This window comes from Bos mutus, chromosome 2, assembly GCF_027580195.1.
Source record: "Bos mutus isolate GX-2022 chromosome 2, NWIPB_WYAK_1.1, whole genome shotgun sequence".
In the NCBI taxonomy this organism is placed as follows: domain Eukaryota; kingdom Metazoa; phylum Chordata; class Mammalia; order Artiodactyla; family Bovidae; genus Bos; species Bos mutus.
The window spans coordinates 91,237,217-91,264,782 of NC_091618.1; the positions used below are offsets into that span (position 1 = coordinate 91,237,217).

At 41.1% G+C, this 27,566-nt stretch overlaps 1 protein-coding gene across 1 annotated transcript in view; it reads right to left on the minus strand.

The window, feature by feature from the left end:
• Window positions 1-27,566, minus strand: part of NEB (nebulin) — a 220,916-nt gene that overhangs the window by 40,735 nt on the left and 152,615 nt on the right. Inside the window, 22 exon segments of the mRNA XM_070390326.1 lie at window positions 1,247-1,354; window positions 1,732-1,836; window positions 3,955-4,059; window positions 5,295-5,399; window positions 6,372-6,476; window positions 7,102-7,206; window positions 7,359-7,463; window positions 9,579-9,683; window positions 9,940-10,044; window positions 10,713-10,817; window positions 15,026-15,136; window positions 15,463-15,561; window positions 16,193-16,297; window positions 16,399-16,503; window positions 17,052-17,159; window positions 18,480-18,587; window positions 20,160-20,267; window positions 21,198-21,302; window positions 21,928-22,032; window positions 22,356-22,553; window positions 22,866-22,979; window positions 25,081-25,188. Of these exon segments, the coding sequence (XP_070246427.1) occupies window positions 1,247-1,354; window positions 1,732-1,836; window positions 3,955-4,059; window positions 5,295-5,399; window positions 6,372-6,476; window positions 7,102-7,206; window positions 7,359-7,463; window positions 9,579-9,683; window positions 9,940-10,044; window positions 10,713-10,817; window positions 15,026-15,136; window positions 15,463-15,561; window positions 16,193-16,297; window positions 16,399-16,503; window positions 17,052-17,159; window positions 18,480-18,587; window positions 20,160-20,267; window positions 21,198-21,302; window positions 21,928-22,032; window positions 22,356-22,553; window positions 22,866-22,979; window positions 25,081-25,188 (2,427 nt within the window).

Below are 27,566 nucleotides of genomic sequence, written 5' to 3' on the forward strand. Positions count from 1 at the left end.
TATATTTAACATTTTTCTAGGCAACTCAGAGTCAATAGTGTGAACCCATTTGTTTATCTACCAAAGAACTCCTGAGCACCAGCCTCAGTCAAGGCTTTGGGGTAGGGATTCCACAGTTGCTTTTAGTATTCTTTATGATGCCCATAAAGCCATGGAGTTCTTTAAAATATTAATCTATTTGTTACCCAAAATGCAAGGAGATCAAACCAGTCAATCCTAAAGGAAATCAACCCTGAATTTTCATTGGAAGGACTGATGCTAAAGCTGAAGCTCCAATACTTTGGCCACCTGATATGAAGAGCTGACTCACTGGAAAAGACCCCGATGCTGGGAGATTGATGGCAGGAGGAAAAGGGGGGGACAGAGGATGACATAGTTGGACGGCATCACCAACTCACTGGACATGAATTTGGGCAAACTCCATGAGACAGTGAAGCATAGGGAAGCCTGGCATGCTGCAGTCCAGCAAAGAATTGGACACAACTCAGTGACTGAACAACCACCACCAAAATGATGAGTTTTCCACCACAGAATCTAGCTATGTATATCAAAATATATGGATATAATTTCTACTCAGAGTATTAAGATTTAATGGCTACCTTGTTCCTCTTAGCTGAGATGAAGCTTATAGAGGATTTATTAATAGAGTTTATGGCCCACTGCATTTTTCAAATGGTCTCAACAATATCCTCCTCCGCTACATGCTTTTCTGCAATGTGACCTTCCCATTTGTTCACCCAGAGGAGGCCTATGTCTCTTCACCCCTTGAATCTAGGTGTGCATACTGTGCCCAGCAACATAATGCAACAGTGACTCTGTGTCAGTTCTAGAAGTAGCCCTTAATGGGTCTGGGTCTTCTACCCCAGCCTCTTAGGACACGTCCACCACGCTGTGAGACAACCAAACCACAAAGGCCACGTATAGAGGTTCCTGTCTGTACCTGAGTGCCCTGAGTAGCTGAGTGCCCAGCCAAGCCGTGATCAGGCGCCAGCGCTGGGAGCAAACAATTCGTGGTTGTTGCAGCTCTCCTGGGCTGCAGCTGTCTGCTAGCACACGTAATAGAGCATTGACTCAGCTATGCCCAGTCTGCTCACAGAATGCTGAGCCAAAAAGGATGACTGCTGTCTCAAACTGCTACAATTTAGATTGATTGTTACACAGGTATAGATAATTGGTCCTGGGTTTGTTAAATCACACTAGAAAGAGGCCAAGGTGAGAGGGGCTGCAAAGCCACCCCAGTACTTACATCACTGACTTCATCTTTGACCTTCCGGACATGCAGCAACATGGGCGTGTCGTGAATTGTGGTGTAGCCTCTGGGTTTCGCTTTGTTGTATTCCAACTTATACAGTATCTGAAAGAGATGTCAAGGCAGAAAGAGCCAACTTTATGCATCTCAATTTATCTTGGAATATATGTAAAAATATAAAGGGAACATGGTTGCTATTGTCATTGAGTATATACAAAGGAGAGAGAGTCCCATAAACTCATCAGGTTTTCATGCTTTCTGCAAACGCTCCCGTGCCTCTACAATGTGGTGTCTGCTAATTTGGCTGGGATGATTCTTTACTCTAAAAGAAGAGTCCTGAGCAGAGTAGGACATTCAGTGTCCCTACCTCCCTCCCACTAAATGGCAGTAGAATCTTCCAAACAGATAACCATCTAAAATGCCCTTCCACATTTGCAAATACCCCCAAGGTCAAGAAACCACTCAGAGCTCCCTGTACTTACATCACTGATTTGTTTGTTGACTTTTGTAGTACGTAGGTGTTCTGGAGTATCCACGATTGAGGTAAACTTGTCCTTTGTTTTTTCATAATTCTTTCTGTACTTGATCTAAATTGTAGAGGAGAAGAACAAGTTAACTTGAAGTAGGAGAGGGCCTTCAGGGACTCTAGCTTTCCTTTTGAGACAGTCCCATGGAAAACAACAGGATTATTATATAAGCCATAGATATGGGGAATGATGCCATGCTTTCATATTAAATCTTTTTGATAGCAATTGGGTAATAGAGTGAGAAAATAACAATAAGAATAAAATGATAGTTTCCAGATATTTTATCCATGTGGAAACTGAGCCCCAGAGAGGTTAAGAATATACGCTAAGGGCATGTGTAGAGTGAAATCTCAGAGCCAGGCCTAGACCCATACTCTCTGGACTCTGACAAGTAATGATTCACTCACAGTAAGCTGCATGAAATATGTATTTTCTTAAGCTATATTTTCATATCAAAGATGTAACATGAAAAAAATGAATACAAACAGTTCAAAGCAATTATTTTAAAAGACATTCACTTTTGAAACTTTCAAGTCATGATTTTTTTTTTCATGCACATAAGCAGTTTCAAGCAGACACAAAGAACGTAGCAAAATTCCATGCACAACTATCCGATGATCATATCAAGATGAAGAGAAAAGTTCAGGCCAATAGTATGTCTCCATAGGAAGGCATCCTCATTTCATGTGTGGGTCTGATGTCATACTAAAGTGATAAAACAAGTTGCTAATACAAAAGATTGATTAAAAACTTTTTTGGGGTGTGGAAACAATGGCATTTTATTAACATTGTATCTGGTAGTTAGGCAATGACCACTGTTTTTTGCAACTTCAAATTTACCTTTCAACATATGATGGAAATGTGGTGGAGTGTGCTTCAGATGACCTTGTAGGAAGGCAAGGTGATCAGTAGTATTGTTAACATATGTGCGTGAGGACAGATGTGCTGAAATAACCTAACGAATACAGCAACACAAGAAGGGCTATGAATATGTCCAATATTCAAAGAGCTGCACCATCATCCTCATCTCTCCAAAATGGTACAGAGTAGTCATCAGAGAGCAATGTACACACTGGATGAAAATTTTACATACTCAGACCTTTTAAATACTGTCAAATTTAACTAAGATCCTTATCTCTAATAAATCTATTTCTTTGGGGCAAACAGGGAAAAACAAACTAACGTCATACCAATTTGGAAAACTTTGGCAGTTTGAAAAACCCTGTCTTACTAGGAGTTCCAAAGGTGTTGGAAGACGCAGAGATGCTGGCCGGCCGCTGCGGCACGGCACTCAGCCACACCCAGAGGTAATTGGCAGGGAGTGAACGTTTATGCAGCTTTGTCGTGTGAAACCAGCTTGGGCAGGGGCAGGGCAGGGAACCAGGGAAAGCTTAGAGATGAATGCCCCCAAGGCTTCTCAGTCTCTTCTTCTCATCTCATCAGACATTACCTGGCTCCACATGTATGTGTTGTAGAGGGCAGTCAACATATCTGGACGCAGGATTTCATTGCATCCTTGTTTCAGAAGCATCTTGGCACTAGATTTATATTTTCTCTGTTCATGCAAAAAGCAGTGAAGCACAAAAGAGACTTATGAAGACAGAAAAGAAGACAGCTCTATATCCCGATCACCTCTGAGTGAAGAGATGTAGGCATACACACTTTGTGTTCTCACATGTATGTGTGGGTGAAGACACCAAATGCATTATAATGCCAAGCAGGCTGACTGTGAATTTGCAGCTGGCCACCATAGCCTTTGTGAATGGGCAATAACAGAGCTAGACCCACCAAAATTGCCTCAGAAAAGATGATATCATTGGAGTAGAAAAATACAGTAAGGGGTTCTGTCCTCTTGCCATTAATTTGTTTGTTTCTGCATTTGCACCTTAATTTGCACTTTGGACCTGCAGTTGACACACAGGCCCTCCAGAAGGATGAAGGGTGGAAGGACCCAGCTGTGCATCGCCTCTTCACCACAGCACACGTGAGGACACAGAGCATAGACTGGCACACTCAAAGAGCTCGTGGGCTCTTTGGGTGGCTAGACAGATACTCTGGAACAGAACATCCCAATATCATAGGCAGAACCTATGACATCCTTGCAGCAGACGGGACGACATCTCATGAGAAACTGGAGCGCAGTCCTGCTTGGCCATCCGGGCGGCCCCATCACAGTACCTGACTGATCTGGTCGCCTGCGATCTTAGCCAGCAGATGTCTAGGCTCATCGACTACCAGGTGGTATTTATCTTTCCGCTGCTCATAATCAGCTCTGTATTTTTTCTGCTCAAACATCATATCAAATTATAGCAAGAGTACAATTTCAAGGCTGTATAGAAATGTCCCAAGATAAACACTTCAGAGAGCCAGAAACATGTCCTTTCTAGAGGTAGGCTCCCAAAGCATCCAGGGTAATGAAAACAGGAAGGCAGAGAGAGTTAAACAAAGGAAGATCACCTGGAGAAGGCTGGGGCTTGGGCTAGATCAATTATGACACCCAAGTGGAAGCACCTCGTGCCTAAAATGTCCCATCTTTATATATGATGTCATTAGCAATGTTGGTTTTATGACATCCTATATTGTATTTATAAGGCACTGACAAGCTATAGGCTTACTACTAAATGCTGGTAAAACCAAAAGCATATTCATGGACACATTCTAATGCTAGTTAATTTATCTTATTATAAAAGAGACCTGGAAATACTTCATGAGTTAGAAAAATAGAAACAAAATATATCAAGACTGTCTTCCTAAGAAGTTACTGACAGTAATTCTTCAGAGTCATCCCACCTGGAAATCTACTGCAAATAAAGCAAATTTAAAAAACAAAAAATGAAACACATTGAAATAAATATACCATTGGCTATATTTTCATTTTTTAGATTCATTTTACTAATTTTCTAATGTTTTTGAATTTATGTAAATCTGTAGAAAATTAAAGACAGGAAATTAAATGTAAAACCATCCAAACATGTTAATTCATAGCTTGCTTATTTCATCATTTTAAGCTAAATTTAACTTAAACTATTGCAAAGCCAGTTCCACAAAAAACTGGGTAGAAGACAGAGGAATATCTTGAATGCAAATGGACACTTCTGTGCAATGTGTGAGTAACTATGGCAATATATTTGAATGTGTGAATCACAACTACACGATTACGGCTGCCATTTCTGGGCCTTGGTAAGGGATACTAAATTAACTTTGAACTTATGGGTCTCCCAACTCTATACAGAATCCTGCTGAAGGGAGTTCAGCTGAGAAGCACCCAAAGGGCTGTGCTGCCCCATGCCAGTGTCGGCAGAGGCCACGCTGGCTGTGGGCCCTCACTCCACTCTGCACAGGCCCTTCATTTGTTCTTATTCCTGCTTTTGGCAGAGCCCATAAAACAGGGATATCATAAGTGTCTTCCCAAAGACTCAAAGGCTTTCCTGTCATTTTATGTGTTGAGTTTTAATCAAATGTCACTTATAGAGTACTAAGGTAAGTTAATAGGTTAAACTGGATCAGGTCATACGTACCTCATTCATCAGTTGAGTTGCAAACTTGAAATGCCTATTGATTGGACAATCAGCAACATACTTGAAATTTGACTTTGTCCTTTCAAATACCTCTTTATACTTATACTAGATAAAACAGAAACATGGTTACTTGATAGCAGGTTGTGATTATCTTAAGAGTGAGACATGTGTGATTAATTCATTCATAGAGTTAACAAGTAATTATTGAATGTACTCTACTTCCCAAAGCAATGAAGGGCATACCACCCCAATGCCTTGAAAACTAGCCCCCAAATACATACTTTCATTGAATAGACGTCAAATGGATCTATTCCCATATTGGGTAAAAATTCAAATCAGTTTCTTCTTTGTTTCAATATTTATAGTGATAATTATTTTACTTTGAAGGTATTTCCATGTGTACGTGAAGGCAGTTTTTAACCCTTTAATTAGTTTTCCAGGAATTAATCAGATAATTATAATATTTTAGAGTAAGAATATGCTAGCATCTAGACCACTACCTGTTTTTAAATAGCCCATGAACTAGACAATTTTTTTTAATAATCTTTAGGGATTGTAACAAAGAATATGTGACAGAATGAACATGGTCCACAAAATCTAAACTATTTACTCTCTGGCACCTTTCAGAGAAATTTGCTGACTTCTATTTTAGAACTCAAAGGAAACCAATCTGACTGCTTTATTTTATAAGTAGGAAAATGAGGCCATAAAAAAGTTATTTGCTTCAAGTCACATGTTTGTGAATTAAAATAATCTCACTTTATATCTGCTGCCGTATCAAATCATCCAGAGACATATTACTAGGAAGGCAATTCTGGAAAAGCCATGAGGAGTTGTACTGAGATGGCCTTTTATCAAATTCCAAGGAATGATACAAATAAATGATTACTGTTGTCAGTGAGGTCAGTACTAAAATATTCCTGAGTAGAGTGAATAATGCAGTATGTTCCTACTTTAGGGTGTAGAAGCAAGGACAGAGATGGAAATACGAGAAGCTGTTTCCTCAGTTCTAGTGCTCTCTGGGGGCAGTGGAGTACACTGCATGGATGTGGCCATTATCCCTGAGTAAATACATACCTTGCTGTAGAGAGTCTTGTTCTTTTCAGCCAGAGTAAAGTCGGGAGTATCATAGGCATAGCAACCAATGCCTTTAAGCCAGGTCAAATCTTGTTTATATTTCACCTGGGAGAAGAACATCAAAGAGTTTTAAGAACCTACCTCCAAATAGCAGGTTAGGATCAACGAAAGTAGAACAAATAGAAGCTCTGACTGTGAGGTATATGGAATGATAAAGTACTGAAATAATTATTTAAGAGGCGTTTCCATTAATACTGATTTTTGCCCACTTTATGGTATATTGTACTGCATTTGGGAATTTTCATTTTAATACCAATTAAAGCAATTCAAATGTAACAGGCATACTTTTCTAGAGAGTATATCATTAAGCTGGCAGCTGTATTTTCATATAAAGAACTAAAACTTCTTCCTAAATGAGCATTGTTATGTGTCTTAATTGCTTCGTGAAGTAGTAGATCAAAAACAGGTTATTGTTTAGATGAAATATATCACTTCCAGACATGTAATATGATGTAACACATTTAGAAGAAAAATTAGGCTGACACATTTGAATACATTTTTCTGTCTCTCAAGTTGAAGCTCACTTATTCAGCAATGAGTGTTAGGACTTAAACATCCATACACAGGAGCTAAAAGTTAGTCAAGTTTAAATCAGTTGTTATACAGTTTTTGATTTCATAAGTCATGTGGGCATATGAATTTATGTGTAAAAATAGATTTCACAACTCACATCACTAACTGCATCAGTGACTGCCCGATGGTGGAAATGCTCAGGGCGATCAGGAATGGACCTCCAGATTCCCAGCTGGCTCATGTAGTTCTCCTTGTATTTTATCTATAAAACCACAAAGACAGTTTTAACGTCTTATCCAAAGTTAACGTAAAAAAATCTACTTGTTTTCAGAGAGTTTTAGGAAAGGGAGGATACTTTAAAAAATGATGGTGGGTTACTGAGTCCAACACAAGCAGAAATAAGTAGGGACGTACTTTGCTGACGTGGTCTGTGACTGTGCGATGGTAAACGATGTCGAGAGCATCCTTCACAGTGTGGTATTTCCCTTTGGTCTTTTGAAATGTTTCTTTATAGCGTAGCTGGAATGAGAAAAAGCACATGGATTGTGAAAAACGACCACATTATATAATTTAGCTCTTTTAACCTTGAATTCTCTTGTCTTATTTCTTATTTTTCTCTTGAATAAATTTGGGAGAGATCAAAAAGCTCTCTCACATCCTGGAAAAGGACTTTAGGAGAAAACTAATGAAACTTGCATAAAGTATGGAGTTTACTTAAAAATAGTGTATCAATATTGGCTTGTGACATATGTCCCATGGTAATGTAGGCTGTTAACAATAGGGCTCTGGGTGTAGGCTATGTGAGAACTCTGTACTATACTATTGCTATAGCTTTTCTATGAATCTACAAGTCCTTTAAAAGTTTATTTAAATGTAAAATGAGCAAATCAAAAGCTCATTTGGGAGGAGAAGGGAAAAAAAAGCATAACTTTGTTGAGCCCAAGACCTACTAATGTACATGGAAAAAGAAGAAAGATTTAGTTTTAACTCCTGTATTAAAATGTCTTCTCCATGGAGCAATCCTGAAACTTGATTTCAGAATAATCTCTATCTTTGTGATATTTCAAAAGATATAGCTCTGACTTTAGCCTAGGAATATCACAGAAGAGTCATCTCATTTGCACTAAATGAATACTTCTCTCAGCACAACCTCAAACAAATCCTTTCTGGGTACTGAGCAAACACATATTGAAGGATTCCTTTGTTTTTCAGATGGGTAATCTCTTAAGATCATTTTGCTCTACTTGTGGGGATAGCCATGGTAGATAGGCTGAACTTAATGTGAGATACCACCCTTGTTACACTGGTGTAAAATGAGCTCCAGGGGCCAATTTCACTGTGTGGACATCTCTGAGAAGTGGTGATGCAGAGTAAGTTTGGTTCAAATTAATATTCAACAGTAACCTTGAAGTGATAAAGATGGGGATGTCACAAGGAGACAAAAAATATCCAAGCAAATTGATTTTGATGTTAGCATATGATTTTCTTTGGTGGCTCAGACAGTGAAAATCTGCCCACAATGAGGGAGATCTAGGGTTGGATCCCTGGGTCAGGAAGATCCCTTGGAGAAGGGAAAGGCTACCCACTCCAGTATTCTTGCCTGGAGAATTCCCTGGACAGAGAAGACTGGCAGGCTGCAGTCCATGGTGTCACAAAGAGTTGGACACAACTGAGTGACCAACACTTTCACACTTTATAATTTTCTCAGCTTATATATTAAACAAACTGACGTGGCCTTTTTCCAACTAGCAGACTCCTTTTAGCTGCAAACGAAAATTTATGACAAAATTATAGAACTGAGATATTGTTCCAATTCGCTGTACCTTTTCACATTTCAGTTTAGGGATCACTGTAACTAGCTAAGATGCCTTGAAATCCTAGAGTTATGTTGCTAAGTTGAGGGTGATGGGGTTGTTACCTGTTACCTGAACAGGTGCAATGAATTCACAGTTGGATTCTGGGACACAAAACTGGTAAGGACCAGCCATCTACCCGGGGTTGATTTATTTCATATCTTCATTAACAGAAAATCTCATTACCATTGAAAGGCACTCTTATCCTTGATCATATGGCATGGGAGATTAAAATCTGTCCCTCCTAATTCTAACTAATGTATCATTCACATGAGTTAGCAATCAAGAGAGGAACAAATATTTTCTGAATGTCAACTAAGAGACTAGTACTGTTTTAAAAATGTGTACCGTTATCCTGAAATTTAGTCTAATTTAATTATCACAATTCTTATCCTTATTCCAAATACAAGAAAAGAGTCTCAGAAAAAATAGGTAAATTATATAGAGTCGTACACCAGGCAAATCACAGCATCTGGATTTTAAACTGTGTTTGGCTGGCTCCCAGGGCAGCATTTTATGGATAAGTAACAACTAGTCATTAAGTATCCCTAGGAAATGCTACCAAAGAATCAGAAGGGTCATATTTTTGCTCAGAAGAGTAACGAGAAAAGCCGTAGGTTCTCAGGATCTCCCAGCATTATTCTCAGCGACTTTGCCAAATGGGTATTGTTTGTGCCCGTTTGGCTTTTGTGTTTTCATTTTTTTCCTGATCTCATGCTTCTTAGGTACCACCACCTCGGCTGCCCCCTCACAGCAGAAGGAAGAAGGGAGAGATGCATACATCACTGGCGTTCCAGTAAGCCCTCTTGGCTCTGATGAGGATTGGCGTGTCTGGAACCGGAGTGTACTTGTCCTTCATCTTTTCATACTGAATCTTGTACTTGTTCTAAGAAATGAAGATGGAAGAGAGAGAAACTTAAGCTCAGGAGTGTTCATCCTTCCCAATTCACAACCATGTCACAGATCCATCCTAGGGACACAATGGATAATGCTCGTTAAGAGAAAAGCTCTGCCTTCTGTGTCTTGATACTGCTGAGCGCAACTTCTAGAAAGGAGCTCTCTGATCAGAGGCAGCAGGTAGAGGTTTGAATGAAGGATTTGTTTTCTTTGCCCGGTGCCTCAGTGCTGAATTCCCAACTTACCTCGCTGACCATGTCCTTCACGTGTCTGGCGTGCTTCAGGGCTGTGGTCTGGTTTCCAGCGTGATGATGGGGTCTTTCTTTGGTGGCGAGTTCAACATACAGATACTAAATTATAAGAATAGGGATCAGATGTTATAGAGATAAAACACCATACTTAGTATTCAGTCCTCTTTACTCATTTCTAACCCTAAAATGGAAGGGCAGTATCTACCTGTTTTTGCCCTTTTGTTTGTTACATATGTTTCTGTTTATTTCTTTCTCTGTCTCATGTTAAGAAACACAGGTACACACTCTAGTATCTAATATTCTTATTGCTGAGTACAGTTTAAACACGTGTGATAAAATGCCAACAGAAGAATGAGAAGATCCTGATAGATTCCTCAACGTATTTTCCCCCTTTTTTGCCTGAATGCATGAAATGTGGTCTCATTTGTCTCTGGACAAAAGATAGGTTCTATGGAACGAATTTTTAAATTTTATTTTCAGCACCTGGAGTCCACGGACCACTCATCCAATAATTAAAATTGTATAGAACTTAGAAAAGATGGCATGGCATTACCTGCTCATGTGAAACCTAACCATAGTGACAACTGCCCCCAGAGAAAACAGCTTCTTGAAGTTAAAGGGCATGAGGCTTCATCAGGACCACCAAGTATGAGGGTCTGCTACTGACAGGAGTGGTCAGGAACACAGAACCACCCCTCTACACACAAACAAACACTCCCCGCGGTGCCAGCCCGGGAGGTTTCTGAATCTTCATGTATGAATGTTACCTGACTCTGAAGCTTCTGCCCTCTCTTGGCTCTTGTGAGATCAGGTGTATCAGGAACTGAAGTAAAGATTGACTTCTGCTTCCTTCCTGCTGCTCTGTACACCAGCTGGACATAAAATAGTGATAACCATCATTCTGTTTCATTGACACGTCCTGTGCCCTGCAGATGCCTTTATTGCTGACTTCAGAGACAAAGCAGGGGCTCTCCCACTGTGACAACCTCAATTTCTGTCCAATAAACCAATACTTTATTTACCCCCTCCTTTCCTTTTTCCCCTGTATCAAAATTAGAGACATTCTGCAGCCTGTTCAAGTGTCCAGCCCCCCACTGTGTTCTTGGTCCCTTCTCACCCATGCCTTCTAGGACCCTGTTCCAGCAGTTACCCCCTGCCTCTCTAAACATTCAGCCCTTCTGGTTTTCTAGCCCACTCCCTTCTTCTACAAACAGACCCAAGTTCCTCTTTTCATCAAGTCTTTTCCAACTTCTGCCAAAGGCCTTATTTCTTTCTTTCACAACCAAGCAGACTATGTGTTTTTCATTTCTCTTTTGATTAACTTCTCAAGGGAATAGTTTAGCTACCACCCAACCACTCCAAGGAAGTGAATTTCATTAAGACTACCGCAAACATTACAATTGCCAAATCCTAGAATGTTTCTCTGCAGCAACTGTAACTGCTCAGCAATTTCACTCCTGAACCCTGTTCTCTGCCTTCCATTCCCCTATTCTCCCCTAGGTGGCCTCCCATCTTTCTAGGCACTCCTCAGCTTCCTTTTATTGTTCTGCACTCCCCCAAAGTCGGCTATTAGCTGGAGTTAAGTGTTGGCTTGGCCCCTTTTATCCTATACATTCTGCTTGGATAACCTCATCTGTACCCAGGACCTCAACCATCAGTCTGAGATTGATGGCTTCCAAATTTTGTTAAATAGCTGCTTGATATCCCAGCCACATAGGCCAGAAACTTGGGGAGTCATTCTAGACCCTTTTCCCCTCATCTGCACATCAAAACAGTCATGAATTCTGGACTCCTAACTTTGTGACAGTTCTTAAATATGACCTTCTTCTCCTTTCTCACTGCCAATGCCCTAGTTCAGCCTCCTATACCACTTGTTACTATACATCCTTAAGAGCCTCTAAACCTCCTTCCCAAATCCTTTACTGGACACTTCACAGGGCTTACCCATCTTTAACAAGCCTGAGAAAAAGATTTTCTTAAAGTTCAGAACTAATTAGGTCTTAATGTTCAGACTATCATGCTCAGAAGTAATTCTTCAGTGACTTCTCATCAAGTCCAAGATCATCAATATACCAACCACAAGTCTTCATAACCTGGCCTGTCTATCCTAGGTCTCCACTATCATTTCCCAAGTCTTCCGTACTCCCCATGTGCTATCTGAAACAAGTCCCAGTTTCTAGAACTCATTATGGTCCATTTCACATACTTTCTACCTAGAATTTTCTTCCCTGTTTTATCCACCTGAAGAACTCGTACAGTCCATTCTGTCTTGATCATTCCTGTAGGATACGACTTATCCTATTGATGTCTGTTTCTTCTCAGAGATGAGCCCATGGAATGCAGAAGCTCAGTTTATCATTCTTGTATCACCTTGTATTTATTTAGCCTTTTTCTGGAGCTAGATTTTATTTATTTTAATATACATTTATTTTAATTGGAGGCTAATTACTTTACAATATTGTATTGGTTTTGCCATACATTGACATGAATCTTCCATGGGTGTACATGTGTTCTCCATCCTGAACCCCCCTCGCCCTTCCCTCCCTATCCCATCCCTCTGGATCATCCCAGTATCACCTTGTATTTAGATAAAAGATCTGAAAAATAATAGCCCACTAGTAAATATTGAGGCTATTTAGTATTATTTAATATAATAAGGCAAACTAGAAAGTCTAAATGGAGAATAAATCCTAATTTATCCTAATCGTGGATAAAAATGCTGGTTGAACAGATAAAATGTAGGAAATAAATAATATATATACACATATGTATGTTCATATCCATTTCCTTACATCTAAATTATATATAAGTACAAGTTGAAACAAAATTTAGTTCATTTGCTTGGGGCTGTTTTTGGTGTTACTACTGAAAGAAAGGAGATAAACAAAATAGAAATTTACTCTTTCTCCCAGGCTAAATTTTTGAATAAATCAAATCCACAAAATCATGGAATTTTATGGCTAACAGAAAGCCCAAATCATCATCTAGTCTAATTCTCTAGCTCAGGAAATCGGGGTGTAAAGTGAATTAGAGAAGGTCACATGACACAATGGAAGTAAGTGTGGAACTAAGACTCACCTCCATGACATTCCTATAATTCTCTTTGAAGTATATTTTCCCTGCACTCAGGTATGCATTGTTTGGTATGCATTGTTTATGCTCCTTTGGACAACATCTCTGCTTCCCAGTACTACAAATAAATACGTGTCAAAAAGTTGCACAATTTAAAGACAACTCCAAAATCAGTAAGTTTAACTTTGGGTCATCAACTTTTTACTAAGCCAGTGTTTCCAAAACTTTCCTGATCTTTAAAAACCCCAAAGTCCTTGGGGAGGAAGGAGAGGGTGAGATGAATGGAGAGAGTAGCATGGAAACATATACGCTACCATCTGTAAAACAGATAGCCAATGGAAATTTGCTGTATGACACAGGGAACTCAAACCAGGGCTCTGTAACAACCTAGAGGGGTGGGATGGGGTGGGAGTTGGGAGGGAGGTTCAAGAGGGAGGGGACGTATGTACACCTGTGGCTAATTCATGTTGATGTATGGCAGAAACAAAACCAATATTGTAAAGCCATATCCTTCAATTAAAAAAGAACCCCCAAAGCCCTTATTAAGCACAATTTGCAGGCTCTACCCCAGACCTGAATCCAAGGAAGTAGCTTGAATTGGTATTTTTTCAAGCCAGGTCATTCTACAGTGAGACAAGTGTGAGAGAAATTGCACTACTAAAAAATGCCTATTTTTCTTCCTCAGTGTTGTTGCATAATATGCACAAAATCACACTAGGAATTGGGAAGAAGAGAAATTAAAGTTTTAGATAATTCTGAACCCAGACAGCTAAGAGAAGTAAAGGTATTTCAAAGATACCAATAAGCACTTTAAGTTCCCAAACAACTTAATTATTTGGTGGCTGGAGGAGAGATGTAATACTTTAAAGCAGTGGTTTCCAGTGCTGGCTGAATATTAGAACCATCTATGGAGCAGCTAAAAGCACACAGATATCCAGACTGAGAATCAGAGTCTAGCGTGGGGCTTGGGATTGGAGTGCACTCAAGGGCAGTTTTAAAACATTTCAGAGATGATTCTGATACTTAGCCAGAGTGGAGAGGTCCCTTTACAGAGGGGGGAAACCCCACCTGCATTCCTATCCGAGGGCTGCAGTGGTTGAAACAACAGAGGGAAGCACTCAGGAAAGCAAACGTGCCCAGGGCAGCGTTTGTGACAGCTGAAGGGTGACTTGTCCTCCGCCCTGGCTCACTCCGCGTGTAGGAGGCTGCAACTCCTCTCCCCCAAAGACAATAGTGGTTTTCCAGGGCTCCTCTAAGTCTAAGAACATCAGTCATTCCTAATCAGCACACATCAGAGTTACTGAGAAAGGAGAGCTAATGAAGTGACCTGACACCTGGATGGAGTCTGATGAATAAGGCCACAAGACAAACTGGGCTGAATGAGAACGGTCCACTGACCACTGATGGAAATGTTTGTGGGATGTCCTTACCTCTAGGGAGCACCTTTTATTCCCTGGCAAACATGGACATCTGTTATGACCAAAGCATTATAGGATACACATGGAAATAAGATGTGGGGGGGCAATCTTCAACGGATCAACATAGGTGAAAGGGTCACATCTGTGCACAGCTAACTGCAATCAATCAGGAGCCTTAGTGCAAGGCGGGGCAGATGAAAATGAAACGGAGTCTTTTGGACCTTGAGAGGGCAGCGGAGCAGAGAGCCATTGATAGCAGTGCCATGATTAGAGTCCTGACAGCAGGGATTAATGACAGAGAAAGTTTAGAAATAAATTCAGTTTGGAGACTACAACAATGGTGTAAGATAGGACTCTCTAATCTACAAATTCATACAAATGTTCAGCTATAGGTAGGGCAAGTATCAACAGCCTCATCTTATTAAAAAGGGACAAAATAAGTAAACTGAGGCAAAGTGAGGTCAACCAACTTGTTTACACAGGGTGGCTACACTCTGTAATTAAAGGCAGAAGGAGATTTGGGCCTAGTACAATTACCTGAAAAAAGATCACTAGAGGAATGAGGCCCGTATGGTGACAGATGTACTTACCTCGCTGAGATGTGTCTTCAGCTCCTGCACTTTCCTGTATTCCGGAGTGTCGAGCACCACCTTGTACTTGTCTCGCATCTTCCTTGCCTTATCGGTGTACAGGTAGTGAGACTTAAGAAGGGGAATGCGAGTCGATTAATCACTTGAGGATTGCATGTCGTGGTCACGCATCATCTTTCAAATGGTGGGCACGTGCAAGCCGTGCTGACCCTCTCTATCCTGGGTGTCTTCCCAGGCAGGACCAAGAACAATTCGTCATTTTACTAAGTTCACTACCTTTTACAGAGGCATACATCATCTTAAGTGAGTCATGACTTGCTCAGTGGGTTGAGGGCAAATTTCCCCTTAACAGAAGCTATAGACAAAGATTCTTGCTGCCCAGCCTGTGAAGCTGTGCGGGCAGCGCTGTGGGCTGGGGCGGGGTGGGGGGCACTCACCCAGAGCTTCCGCAGGTGCCGGGAGCGGACCATGTCTGGAGTGTCGTACAGGAAGCAGCCCATCCCCCTCAGGACCTGCAAGTCCTCTTTGTATTTAATCTGTGTCACAAACATAGAAATACAGCTGGTTGTGAGCAAATTCAAAACAAGAGCAATTAAGACAGAGTAGTGATACTTTTATACTGAAGGACCTTCATCTTGGTTCAGCACATCCACCCCATCCTCTGAGTTTGCCTGAACTCAAGTAAATTACAGGGTTTTAAAATTTAAATTGTTAACCCTGACCTGAAAAGAGGACATGGCTATTATTTTATTATTATATGGATGAAAAATGCCATAGATTAAATGGAGTGGTCTTTTATGAGAAGGAAACATTCAAGGAGAAAAAAAAAATGACAACAGGAAGTGGTGAAAGGGGTGGGAGTAGTGGTAAGCAAGAGAAAGATACTAAATGTGACTAGGACGGAGGCCACTTGGAATGAGGTGCTAGTAATGATTTGGTGTTGGATGTAGAACGGTGGTCAGCGATTCTTGTATCTCCCAAGTGGTCCTCTTACTACCTGGAGAAGTGTGGGGTCCTGCTTCCACACAATTTTACCTCCAAGTTGTATACTCAGTTGACAAGTACTCAATGCAAAAGGCTGCTCAACGACTGGTTGGCTTCCATGTGGAGAGAGCAAGCCTGCTTCTTATTAAGAGTCCCCCAGAAAGACCCTTATGAGATACTTACATCGCTGGTGATGTCGCCCACGTAGCGGCAGTGAAGCACCTGGGGTGTGTACGGCAGCGAGATCATGTGGCCTTGCATCTTGAAGAAGTCTGATTTGTAAATCAACTACAGGGGGAAAATGCCCATAAACACATAAATTAGAGACCAGTGGTTGACCTTCGTCCTTGGGTTCCATGGCCTCCCCTCTCTCCTAAGAAAATACCCACCTCGCTGACAGCCTCTTGAGTCTTCTTGACTTGGCGGATTTCAGGCGTGTCGGGAGTGGTGTGGATCTTGTCTTTCAGTTTGTGGTATAGTTGTCGATACAGTCTCTGCATTGGGGAGAAAACCATTCCAGGTGTTTAGTGCAGGATGATGAGAGCATCTGTACATTAATCAAATATTTCACATATTTAAACAGCCATGAAAGGCAAGATTAAGGTACAGAAAGTGATTGAAATTAGAAAAACATAGAAAGTGATAGTTATTTTACTTGGGTGAAAAATGTGAAGCACAGGCTTCCACTTTCTATCAGATGGCTGGAAAGTAGGGTTAGATATTCAAACCAATAGTTCACATAGAAAACTATTCAGGCTCATGAATCAGACTAATATGCAATCTTATTAAAGATTTTTAATACAAATGTCAAAGGAAGGAATTATTTACATCATAATATATGGATGGGTGGGTCTCAACAAAGGTATTACTAAATATATAAAAATATTGCCATAGGATACCAGTATCAAAATGATGACAGAAAGGATCCCCTTAGTCCTTGCAGATAAATTAAAGTTTGTAGTTGAAATACAACTAATTCTTAATGCATTGCAAACAAAGCCATGGTCCTTGAAACTCCTCACAGAATTAATAGTCACAGTACCTCGCTGGTAATGTTGTTGACCCTCCGGACGTTGACAAATGGGACATCATTGGGTCCAAGTGTGTACCCATATGCCTTCATGTGTTCATAAACTTCTTTGTACTTAAACTGCAAAAGCAAAGTGAGAATGAGCTCTCTGATGGATGAGCAGAGAGTAAGCATCACACTTGGCAAACGGAAGAGGGTTGTCACTTTCATTTGAAAACTACTCTCTAAGCATTAAGTATGGAAAAAAATCATTGACAAAACTTCTCTAATAATCTAAGTCTTGAAAATTATTTTGTTGGTTAATAAAGCCAGATCCAGAAAGGAATACAATTCATGGTTGCCTAGATTAAATCTGTTTGTAAGTCGGTAGGCAAAACACAACAAAAAACCTGTATTTTTAGTCCCAATATGGCTAGGAAATTAAGAATATGCAAAGCAGAAATGAGAGACTGATTTTAAGACTGATGGATGAACAACTTCATAAACTGTTTAAAACAATGGTGTTAGATAATTAAATCTGTGACTTTGCTTTGGAAACCATATTACTGGGCCACTGGCTGTGGGACTTCACTGGTCAGTAGGTTCAATTTCCAGGGCTCTGGAGGGCAATATGGGAGGAAGATCTCATTTTTGAGCTGATGGCTGGTTTGTGGGTATGGCCTGAAGGCCAGAGTCACCAGAATAGACAATGCCTCTCCAGGTCTGCTCATTACATCCCAGCCTGACACTAGTGGAAAAATTTGCTATTAGAGCTAATGCCTGGGAAAGCTGCAGGTAATGAGAACCTAAGTACCCCTCCGAGCTTTCTAGGAAATGGGCACAGAAGGTCAGCCATGAGAGTCTTTCTTTCCAAAGGAACACACGGTGAAGTGGTATTTTTTTGTAATAAGATATTGCAGAAAGCAGACTATACTATCGCCACACAGCAGTAGCGCACATATGAAAGAGCATTTCCAGTAGCTGATTTGAGATAGTTCAGAATGTTTCTGTGTTAAGGCCAACAGAATTAGAAGCATTCTGGCAGCCATGATCCCTGAGCCAAGGTAACTGAGTCATGCAGATAGAACCCCATGAAAGTTGTTTACTAACCCATCATGCTAACCAGGCACTGCTGAACTGCAGGAGCAACACGCCTGGAAAATACAACATCTCCCCTTCCCTGCTACCATCATTTTTCAAAAAACTATTTTAATTCCATCCTTTTTTTGGCCTCACTGCATGACATGAAAGATCCTAGTTTCCCCACCAGGGAATAAATCCGTGTCCCTCTCAGTGAAAGTGACCAGTCCTAACCATTGAACCGCCAGGGAATTTGCTCCCATCATTGTATCATGCTGAAACCTCAGGGTGTGATTAAGGGGATGAAAATAGGCTATTAATAAATATTAGTATCCTCCTTCCTACTTCAAGCCCCATCTCAACGAGGAGAAGACCACTCACATAGCTGCTCATGTATCGGGTGTCCTTGGTGTGTTTGAAGTGAGGGGTGTCGACCGGAAGCCTGTATCCAGTGGGCAGGGCATGCAGGCCAGCTTTTCGGTACAGATTCTGCCAGGATGAAGAAGAGCAAGTTAAATGACAACTATCAAACGATGGATCTAAGTTAAACAAATCATTTCCAGCTTGTGTTAGGTTTTCAATCTACTTACACTCACTGAATTGATTTCAAGAAGGAATTAAGTAAATTCTAAGAGTCAAGCAATGAATTAAATGCAGTTCAATTGCTCAGTCGTGTCTGAATCTTTGCAAGCCCATGAACTGCAGCATGCCAGGCCTCTCTGTCCATCACCAACTCCCAGAGTCCACCCAAACCCATGTCCATTGAGTCAGTGATGCCATCCAACCATCTCATCCTCTGTCATCCCCTTCTCCTCCTGCCCTCAATCTTTCCCAGCATGAGGGTCTTTTCCAATGAGTCAGCTCTTCACATCAGGTGGCCAAAGTACTGGAGTTTCAGCTTCAACATCAGTCCTTCCAATGAACACCCAGGACTGATCTCCTTTAGGATGGACTTATTGATCTCCTTGCAGTCCAAGGAACTCTCAAGAGTCTTCTCCAACACCACAGTTCAAAAGCACCAATTCTTTGGCATTCAGCTTTCTTTATAGTCCAACTCTCATATCCATACATATTAAATTACTCAACATATATATTTTTTTAAAGAGCAATGAGTGAAGAGGCTTAAAGAAAATACCTCTATTTCTAAACATATGCCTGGTTCACAGAATAGCATCCAGCAATAATTTGGGAAAAGTAAACAGGCAGCCAGTGCCACCTCTGTGGTTAACCCTATGGTTAGCTGATGTTCAAGCCATCACCAATCCTGAGATAGTAGTAATTATAAGACACATCTTTGGGAGCCCTCAGAGCCCCATAAACACAATGTCTTGATGTTAGGCTGTTGGGTCGGGAGGCTCATATTCCATGCACGAGGAGGAAAGGAGTTTCTATCTGTGATTTGAAATAGTCTCTCTCTCAGGGGAGGTATAGGAAATAAGACTAGTACTTAAAATATTAAAAACCAAATTACTTTTAACATTCAATACAGGAGAGAGGCATTAACCTTGAGACCAATGTAACACTGAGAAAGTGAAAGTGTTATTCGCTAAGCTGCGTCCGACTCTTTTGTGACTCCATGGACTGTAGTCCGCCAGGCTCCTCTGTTCGTGGGATTCTCCAGGCAAGAATACTGGAGTGGGTTGCCATTCCCTTCTCCAGGGGATCTTCCTGACTACCAGATGAGTGGAATCTAGCTTCTTTCTCTTCTGAATCCTAACAGTAAACTTTAGCTTTATTTCTTATTGTACACAGTCTTTGATGCCTATATGCCTTGTCTTTGTCCTCTTGTCCTGGACTGTAAGCTTTTTGAGAGCAGAGATAGTTGATTGATCCTCTTCTATGTATGCACTGTTCCAAAAATGCCCACTGCTTGCTCCCAGCCAAGAGGGCAGACAGGTGATACACTGTTTTTCTGTTTTGTTTTGTTTAGCTCATGTGACTGGAACAGTCTTTATGATTTACAAGGTCAGGCTGAGGATGCCCAGGGGAGGCCACTTCTACAGAGGCCTGGCCCTCATCCCGGGTTTCTGCCGGGCAGTCTGCCCAGCTCTCACTGCTCACCTCACTCTGGAGCTTGTATGCATGAAGGGCCCGATCCAGATCCACGGTTTTTGTGGTCGGAGCCACTCTGCCTCTGATGCTGTGCACGTAGTCATAGTGGTAGACAGCCTGGACGCAGAGAGAAGCAGAGTGAGTGGACTGCACTGTGGCCGCAGGGGTAAAAGAAACTAAGTAAATGCAAATCCAAGTCTCTTAATATAAAGATGGCAGCCTGCTCCCTTTGCCTCAGAACTCTATCTCGAATACTGGGCCTTGTCCAATGGAATAGGGCCAGTGTGTGGATCCCACACTGAGAAAGTGGAAGAGTCAGCTCAGGCATATGAAGAGGAAGAGTGGATGTTTTACCACCGTGAGTTCCACAACAAAAGGTTTTCACATTCTGACTCACTGGTGGGATTTAATATTTGCTTATTAACCTGTGGGGTTAGTAAAAAGGGGGCAGCCTGCTCTGTACCACTGTGCTACTACACAGGTGCTTTCCATCCATTTTCCCGCTGTCCACATAAGGAAGCTGAGGCTCAGGGGATTAAGTGCCTCTCTCAAGTCTATCGGATTACATGTGCTAGAGGCCTCATCAGTAACTGCAGAGACCCTCTTCTCTCCATCTGATCATGCATGCACATGTGCTAAGTCGTGTCCAACTCTTTGAATGCTATGGACTGTCTATGGGATTCTCCAGGCAAGAATACTGGAGTGGGTTGCCATGCCCGCCTCCAGGGCATCTTCCCTTACCACCGTGAGCACTAAATGAATTAGAAAGCTGAGACCATGAGGCAAGGATACAAAAAGCAACCTGGGAAGCTCTAAAACACCAAGGATTTCATAAATTTTGATTATTTACAACGCCACCCCAGGAAATGAATAGAACACATCAGGTTTTAGGAAATCGGAGAAGAATCTTCAGTACTTTCTAAGGCACCAACACCGGTCTCCCATTGAGAAACGGCCTGGCCTGCCCCGTCTTTGGTTCTCCCCACTTCCGCTGGTGCCGTGGCCCTGTTCTCCTCTCCCTGAAGTAACTTCTCCGTGGGCACTTACATCGCTTAGTTGTTTCCCGCTTTTGACAGCCTGAACGTAGACAGGAGTGTCAGTAACCAGCTTGTAATTGTTCCTTGTTTTCAGCACGTGAGCTTTGTACTTGATCTGTCAAAAGGAAGAAGGAAAATAAGCCTGTGTTAGACCATTCATTATATTTGAAATTGTTGGTTTTCACATAGAGCCTGGTTGCTTTTAGCTCATGGCATGCACATACATTGGCCCTGAATTTCATAACAATCAGCATAATCAATGCTTATAGTCACATGGATCATCTAGAGTCTTCTAGAAGGCTTGACAGCTGCCTTCCTAGAAATATTTAAGCTTTCTTACTAAAATCTTGATTATAGTATTACCTTGCCTAGCAAATCCTCTCCTTACAAATAGATCCTGTCTATAGCATAACAGACTCCTAATAAATGAGATGTTTTTTATAATAGGAATTATGTGCTCATTAATATATCCAAAATCGTTCAGAAGGTGGCGAGAAGAACCAGGGGTCCCTTCTGCACCAGGGGACCATGGGACAGCTCATCTGCATTGTCTGCACTCCTGAGAAATGGCGGCTCTGCTCTTCAGCATCTTCCTCCAGCTCGGCCATCCTCAGCACCACTTCAGACACAGTTGGGTGTGACAGTGTCTGTACTTGACGTCCTCTCCCCTTGACTCTAGACCACACAGGGAAGGAAGCATACTTGAAACAACCAAAAACCAAAAAACAAGGTAAACTCACATCGTTGCGTAGATCGTAAGCATGCTTGGCGTGGAGGATCTCAGGAGTGTCCCAGACGTAGCAACCAATGCCTTTCAGCCAGGTGAGGTCATCCTTGTACACAATCTGGGGGTTGCAACAGATGGAGGGGGTCGGAACAAGAAAACTTGACTGTAACTTTAACACGAAAGACACAGACACACTCTAGACCCAGGATGACTTTGCGGAATGAAAACAAGACACTATGCCCTGAGGCCATGGGTGCTCTTCAGACTTCAGCATGCAGAGCCCTGCTTCTAGGGACAGCTCAAATTCCCGGTAGACCCCTGGGTGTACAGGAAAGTGATTCTGGAAGAGGGCGGAGCTGAAGAACCAAGTGAGTCAGTCTCTCTTGGGTGTGGGGCGTGTGTGGGGCTGGGGAAGAGGACCTTCATAAGCAGTGGACTTACGTCACTGATCTGGTCTGTGACCTTCCTGACGTGACTGTTGACTTGCAAGTCGGGGTGGCAAATCCACTCGTGGAGGTGAAGGCGGTAGTCGATCTCACTGACTTTCTTCTGAGAATCCTTAGCAGTAACCATCTCTACCATGTCAGGCACTATGTGGATTTTCATCTTGTTCTTCTCATAAACAGATCTGTACAGGCGCTGTGGAGATAACGTAACCAGTTAAACAGGGAACTATGCAAGGGTCATGGCAACACGTGCCTTTCTTAGACCCCACAGAGGTCAGGGGCATCACTTAGAGCAACCGGTTGGGGGCAGGATGGGGACTGGATGTTTCTGACACTTTCTACAGATTCATAGGGGTGGGGAAAGGCAGTATGGGCTGACACAGCTCTCAGCTTCTTCACATGTGCACAGTCAGTGCCATGCACATTGCTGAAAAGAATGATGTTCTGACTTATAGTTGGTGGTTCTGTTACTTGGCTTTTGAAACCAGCCTTTAGGATCACTTACGTCGATGTTAAACTTGCCAACTCGGAGGCACCGTGCTGTGTTCGGATCATCTTCAACACTTCTGGGTAAAGTGTAAAGAGCTTTGAACTTCTCATATTCTTCGCGGTATTTGATCTATAGAGAGAAAATACGAAGGAAGTAAAACAATTTTGAAGAGCACTGGATCTATATTGTTAAAAGAACATGAGACTTAATTAATAAGAACCCAACTCTGAAGACGGGCCACCTTGGGGTCAGCACTTTTCTGAGCTTGTTTCCCTGTCTGTGCCCAGAGGTAGAGGAAGCATGGTACCTGCCATAGGATTACCTGAAGATTAGGTCAGACTATGTGTAAACATCCTTTAGATATCATTTTAAAAACTCCCATACCGATACAAGTATTTCTGCTGTTACTACAACTAATTTTAAAGATGATGTAATTTAAAAATGATCTCTTTTATGATGTTGGCTTTGTTTTTCTTAACCATAGTAAAAGATGAAAAATGTGCTCAGGAATTTCTTTGTTTTTAATAACTGACAAGTCTGGTGCTTAAGAGACTCAATCCTTGAATTTCAGTTTCTATGAGGTTTTCCAAAAATACAGTTCAACTAAATTCTATGGGAAAACCAATGTCTAGTTCTTAAGCCATATTGCCTATTAATGAATATTTCTTTATTTTATGAACTAGGAGGAAAGGCTTTTACAGAGACTGGGATCCTCTCTTCTGGCATATGATAAAATAACAATCCTCTTACAACTCAGAGGCCCACATCTCAATTAAGACAAAAAAAGGAAAGATGGGAGTATTTATGTAGAATTTCAGGAAAGCTCTTCACTGATAGAAATCAAGGAAATTTCCCATCAGAATTTTCCAGAACATTAGTTCACATGCTCCTTATACGTAAGCTATTCCTCAGTTATAAAGAAAATAGTATTCAAAGGTATTTAAAAATAAAAACTAAAGTTGAAATCCTTCTTTTAAAAATTAATTTCTCTATGTTTGATATCATTTCAAGAACAATTTGCCTGGAGAATCTTAACATCTGTAAGTTTTTTTCCTGACTAAAGGAAAAAGCCTTTGCTGAGCTTTCTGAAAACTATCTACAAAAAATTCTCAAATGAAAAGCTTGATCCTTTGGGCTAGTCTGTTTGCAATCTTCCAAATTAAGTTGTTCTGGGAAAAATCATACAGATTTAATTTTTCCCTCTGGGTAAAAATTAATTCCATATGTTGTCTAACAAAGTCTTTTTCTGAACTGTGCATTTCCAGGCCCATTAGATGGTAGTGAAACCAACTTCCTGGGTGTCTAGCATTTATATGAAGATTAAGAGAATAGAATTGAAAGATCAGGATGCACTGTCTATAGTGTAGCAATAAGTACTCTTCTGTAAAATACTTATGTCAGAAGGAACTCTCAAAAACTTCAGGTGTGTATGTATGTGCTGATCTGCAGTACAAAATAGATTTCTCAGTGTGGGAAAAAAGATCTGAGAAATATTGGTCTAAAGTGTTATATAAAATGTTCAAAATTAAGAGCTAAAAGTCTCTAATAGAGGCAAAGTTTCTGAAAGAAAACTAGGCTTATTAGAACTGCAACAAAATTTATAGGGAGTTTTACAATAAAAGGTTTTACGTAAGAACATATTAGGCATAAAGGGTTAAAAGTGCTAAGACCTTATACTATATTCAAACAGCTCATGTGATTTAGGATTTTTTGAAAATTATGTCTATACCTACAAAAAGTTTTGTTTTTAAAAAACAGTTTCAAAAGATTTTTAAGTTTTTATATTTCATAGATATAAAGTTAACAATTTATTCTTAAATCATATATTTGGGGCTGATGAAATAACTGGTTATCACATTCACTGGTTTATTTTTCTACCAAAGGTCACATAATTCTATTAAAAAAAAAGAGTGCATTTTATATGGTGTATTACGTCCTCTTTTCCATTTCTGGCTAAAATATCCATATCCACCCATGGCATTTGCACACAGGAGGCCTAAAAGGTCACACTGGTGTCCTTCATGTGTGTGTGACTGTCTCTGCACTTTAGGGCCCTTGAGAAGGGGAGTAAATGCAGACTTTGTGATGACTGAGCGCCCAGAAATTTTTGCTGGTGTGCCCCTTTGAAAGTGCCGAGGGTCCTTCTGGGCAGCACAGGAACCAACCAGAAGCATTCTGGGAGAGGAGAGCAGGGAAGGGCAAGGAATGGTGGGAAGGTTAATTGACTTACATGGCTGGCCATGTACTTCTGGTTCTTGGCATGTGTCAGGGACACGGTGTTAGGAGGCAGGATGTAGCTGGTGGCTTTCACTTTATCCCAGGCCTCCTTGTACAGGTTCTGTGGGGGTTAAAAATCTTGTGAACACAAAATAATGCAATCTGGATAACTTCCAGAGGCAAATTTTCCCTGTTTCTATCCTTCTCAGACATTCCCTAACAACCCCAAATCTTACTCTGTGGGAGCCAAGTGCTCCCAAGTAAATAACTGCTTTACTGCCTTGTTCATAATCTCAGAGTCCATTATTTTGTCCGTTCCCATAGCACTTATCACAGTTTGACAGTTATCAGAGATTTTGATGACATATTCATTCCTTCATAGGTCTAGGATTCCTAGAGGATGAAAACCACTAATATTAAATAGATATACAGTAGGAGATAAAATGGAGAAGGCAATGGCACCCCATTCCAGTACTCTTGCCTGGAAAATCCCATGGATGGAGGAGCCTGGTGGGCTGCAGTCCATGGGGTCGCTAAGAGTCGGACACGACTGAGCAACTTCACTTTCACTTTTCACTTTCATGCGTTGGAGAAGGAAATGGCAACCCACTCCAGTGTTCTTCCCTGGAGAATCCCAGGGACGGGGGAGCCTGGTGGGCTGCCGTCTATGGGGTCGCACAGAGTCGGACACGACTGAAGCGACTTAGCAGCAGCAGCAGGAGATAAAATGTTTCCATTTCTAGGTATTTATTTACTCAGGAGAAATAAAAAGCTATGAACACACAAAGCAAAAGTGAAAGTCGCTCAGTTGTGTCCCACTCTTTGGGATCCCATGGACTATACAGTCCATGGAATTCTCCAGGCCAGAATACTGGAGTGGGTAGCCTTTCCTTTCTCCCAGGGGATCTTCCCAACCCAGGGATTGAACCCAGGTCTCCTGCATTGGAGGCGGATTCTTTACCAACTGAGCCACAAGGGAAGGCGTGAACACACAAAATCTATATGCAAATATATACAGCATCTTTACATAATTGTAAAAAACTGGATGCAACTCAGATGTGCCTTTAGCTGTGACTGGAAAAACAAACAAACTATGGTTTAGAATTTTATTTTGTTATAAAAAGGATAAAGTACTGATTTAGGCAGCTATGTATGGATGTGAGAGTTGGACTGTGAAGAAAGCTGAGCGCTGAAGAATTAATGCTTTTGAACTGTGGTGTTGGAGAAGACTCTTGAGAGTCACTTGGACTGTGAGGGGATCCAACCAGTCCATTCTAAAGGAGATCAGCCCTGGGATTTCTTTGGAAGGAATGATGCTAAAGCTGAAACTCTGGTACTTTGGCCACCTCATGCAAAGAGTTGACTCATTGGAAAAGACTCTGATGCTGGGAGGGATTGGGGGCAGGAGGAGAAGGGGACGACAGAGGATGAGATGGCTGGATGGCATCACTGACTCGATGGACGTGAGTCTGAGTGAACTCTGGGAGTTGGTGATGGACAGGGAGGCCTGGCGTGCTGCGATTCATGGGGTGGCAAAGAGTCGGACACGACTGAGCGAATGAACTGAACTGAACTGTCCTAACACATAAATGCATTTTGCTAAGAGAAAGAAGCCAGAGCTAATGACTACACACCATGTAATCACATTTAAGTGACATTCTGGAAAAAGTAAAACAATAGGGACAGGAAAAAGCTCTGTGGATGCCAGGGGAGAGGAGTGGGGCAGAAAGGGTTAATTTGGAGGTGATATAGAATTTTTCTGTATCTTGACTATAATGGTGAATACATGATTTTATGTATTTGTCAAAAGTGGAGTACTATGTACCACAAAGAGTAAAATTTACTGTATGCAAATTAAAACAAACAACCAAGAATCAGGATGGGGAAGGGAACTAAAATAGAATACAAACTGTAGCAAATAAATCTAACTGTATTACAAATGTATAACAAAGCTACAGTGAAGGAAGTGGTGAAGAAAACAACTGACTTACTTTATAAAATGGTATATCTCGACTGGATACTCTAAGGCTATAGGCAAAAATAACTGTACACAAAACATCTTACTCTAGTTAGTAAATTTGTTTCTCACAGGGGTGTGTGTTAGAAATTCTGGAAATATTTTATACGCATACAAGGGTGGCACAAATAAGTAGATATATCATAGATAATGAAAGTCAATGTTTTCATTGGAAAGGAAACAGAAAGTTACAAAAAAGGAAAAGGTTAATGAACCCTGTATTGTATTAGACAACAATAGTTCCCAATACCAAAGTTGAAACCATTCAAGTACCAAAATAAAAAACAATAATATTAGATTCTATCCCATAGAATAAAATAAATATCCATGAGCCTATACTGATAGAAATAAATAGAGAAACTGACAGTGGAGAAGGGACAGCTGTTCCTTACAGAAGAATTCCAATTGATAAATGTAGAGGGGATAAGGGAAAGAGAAAACAACCAGAAGGGAACTGTAACAATTCTTGCAGGTAAGATCCA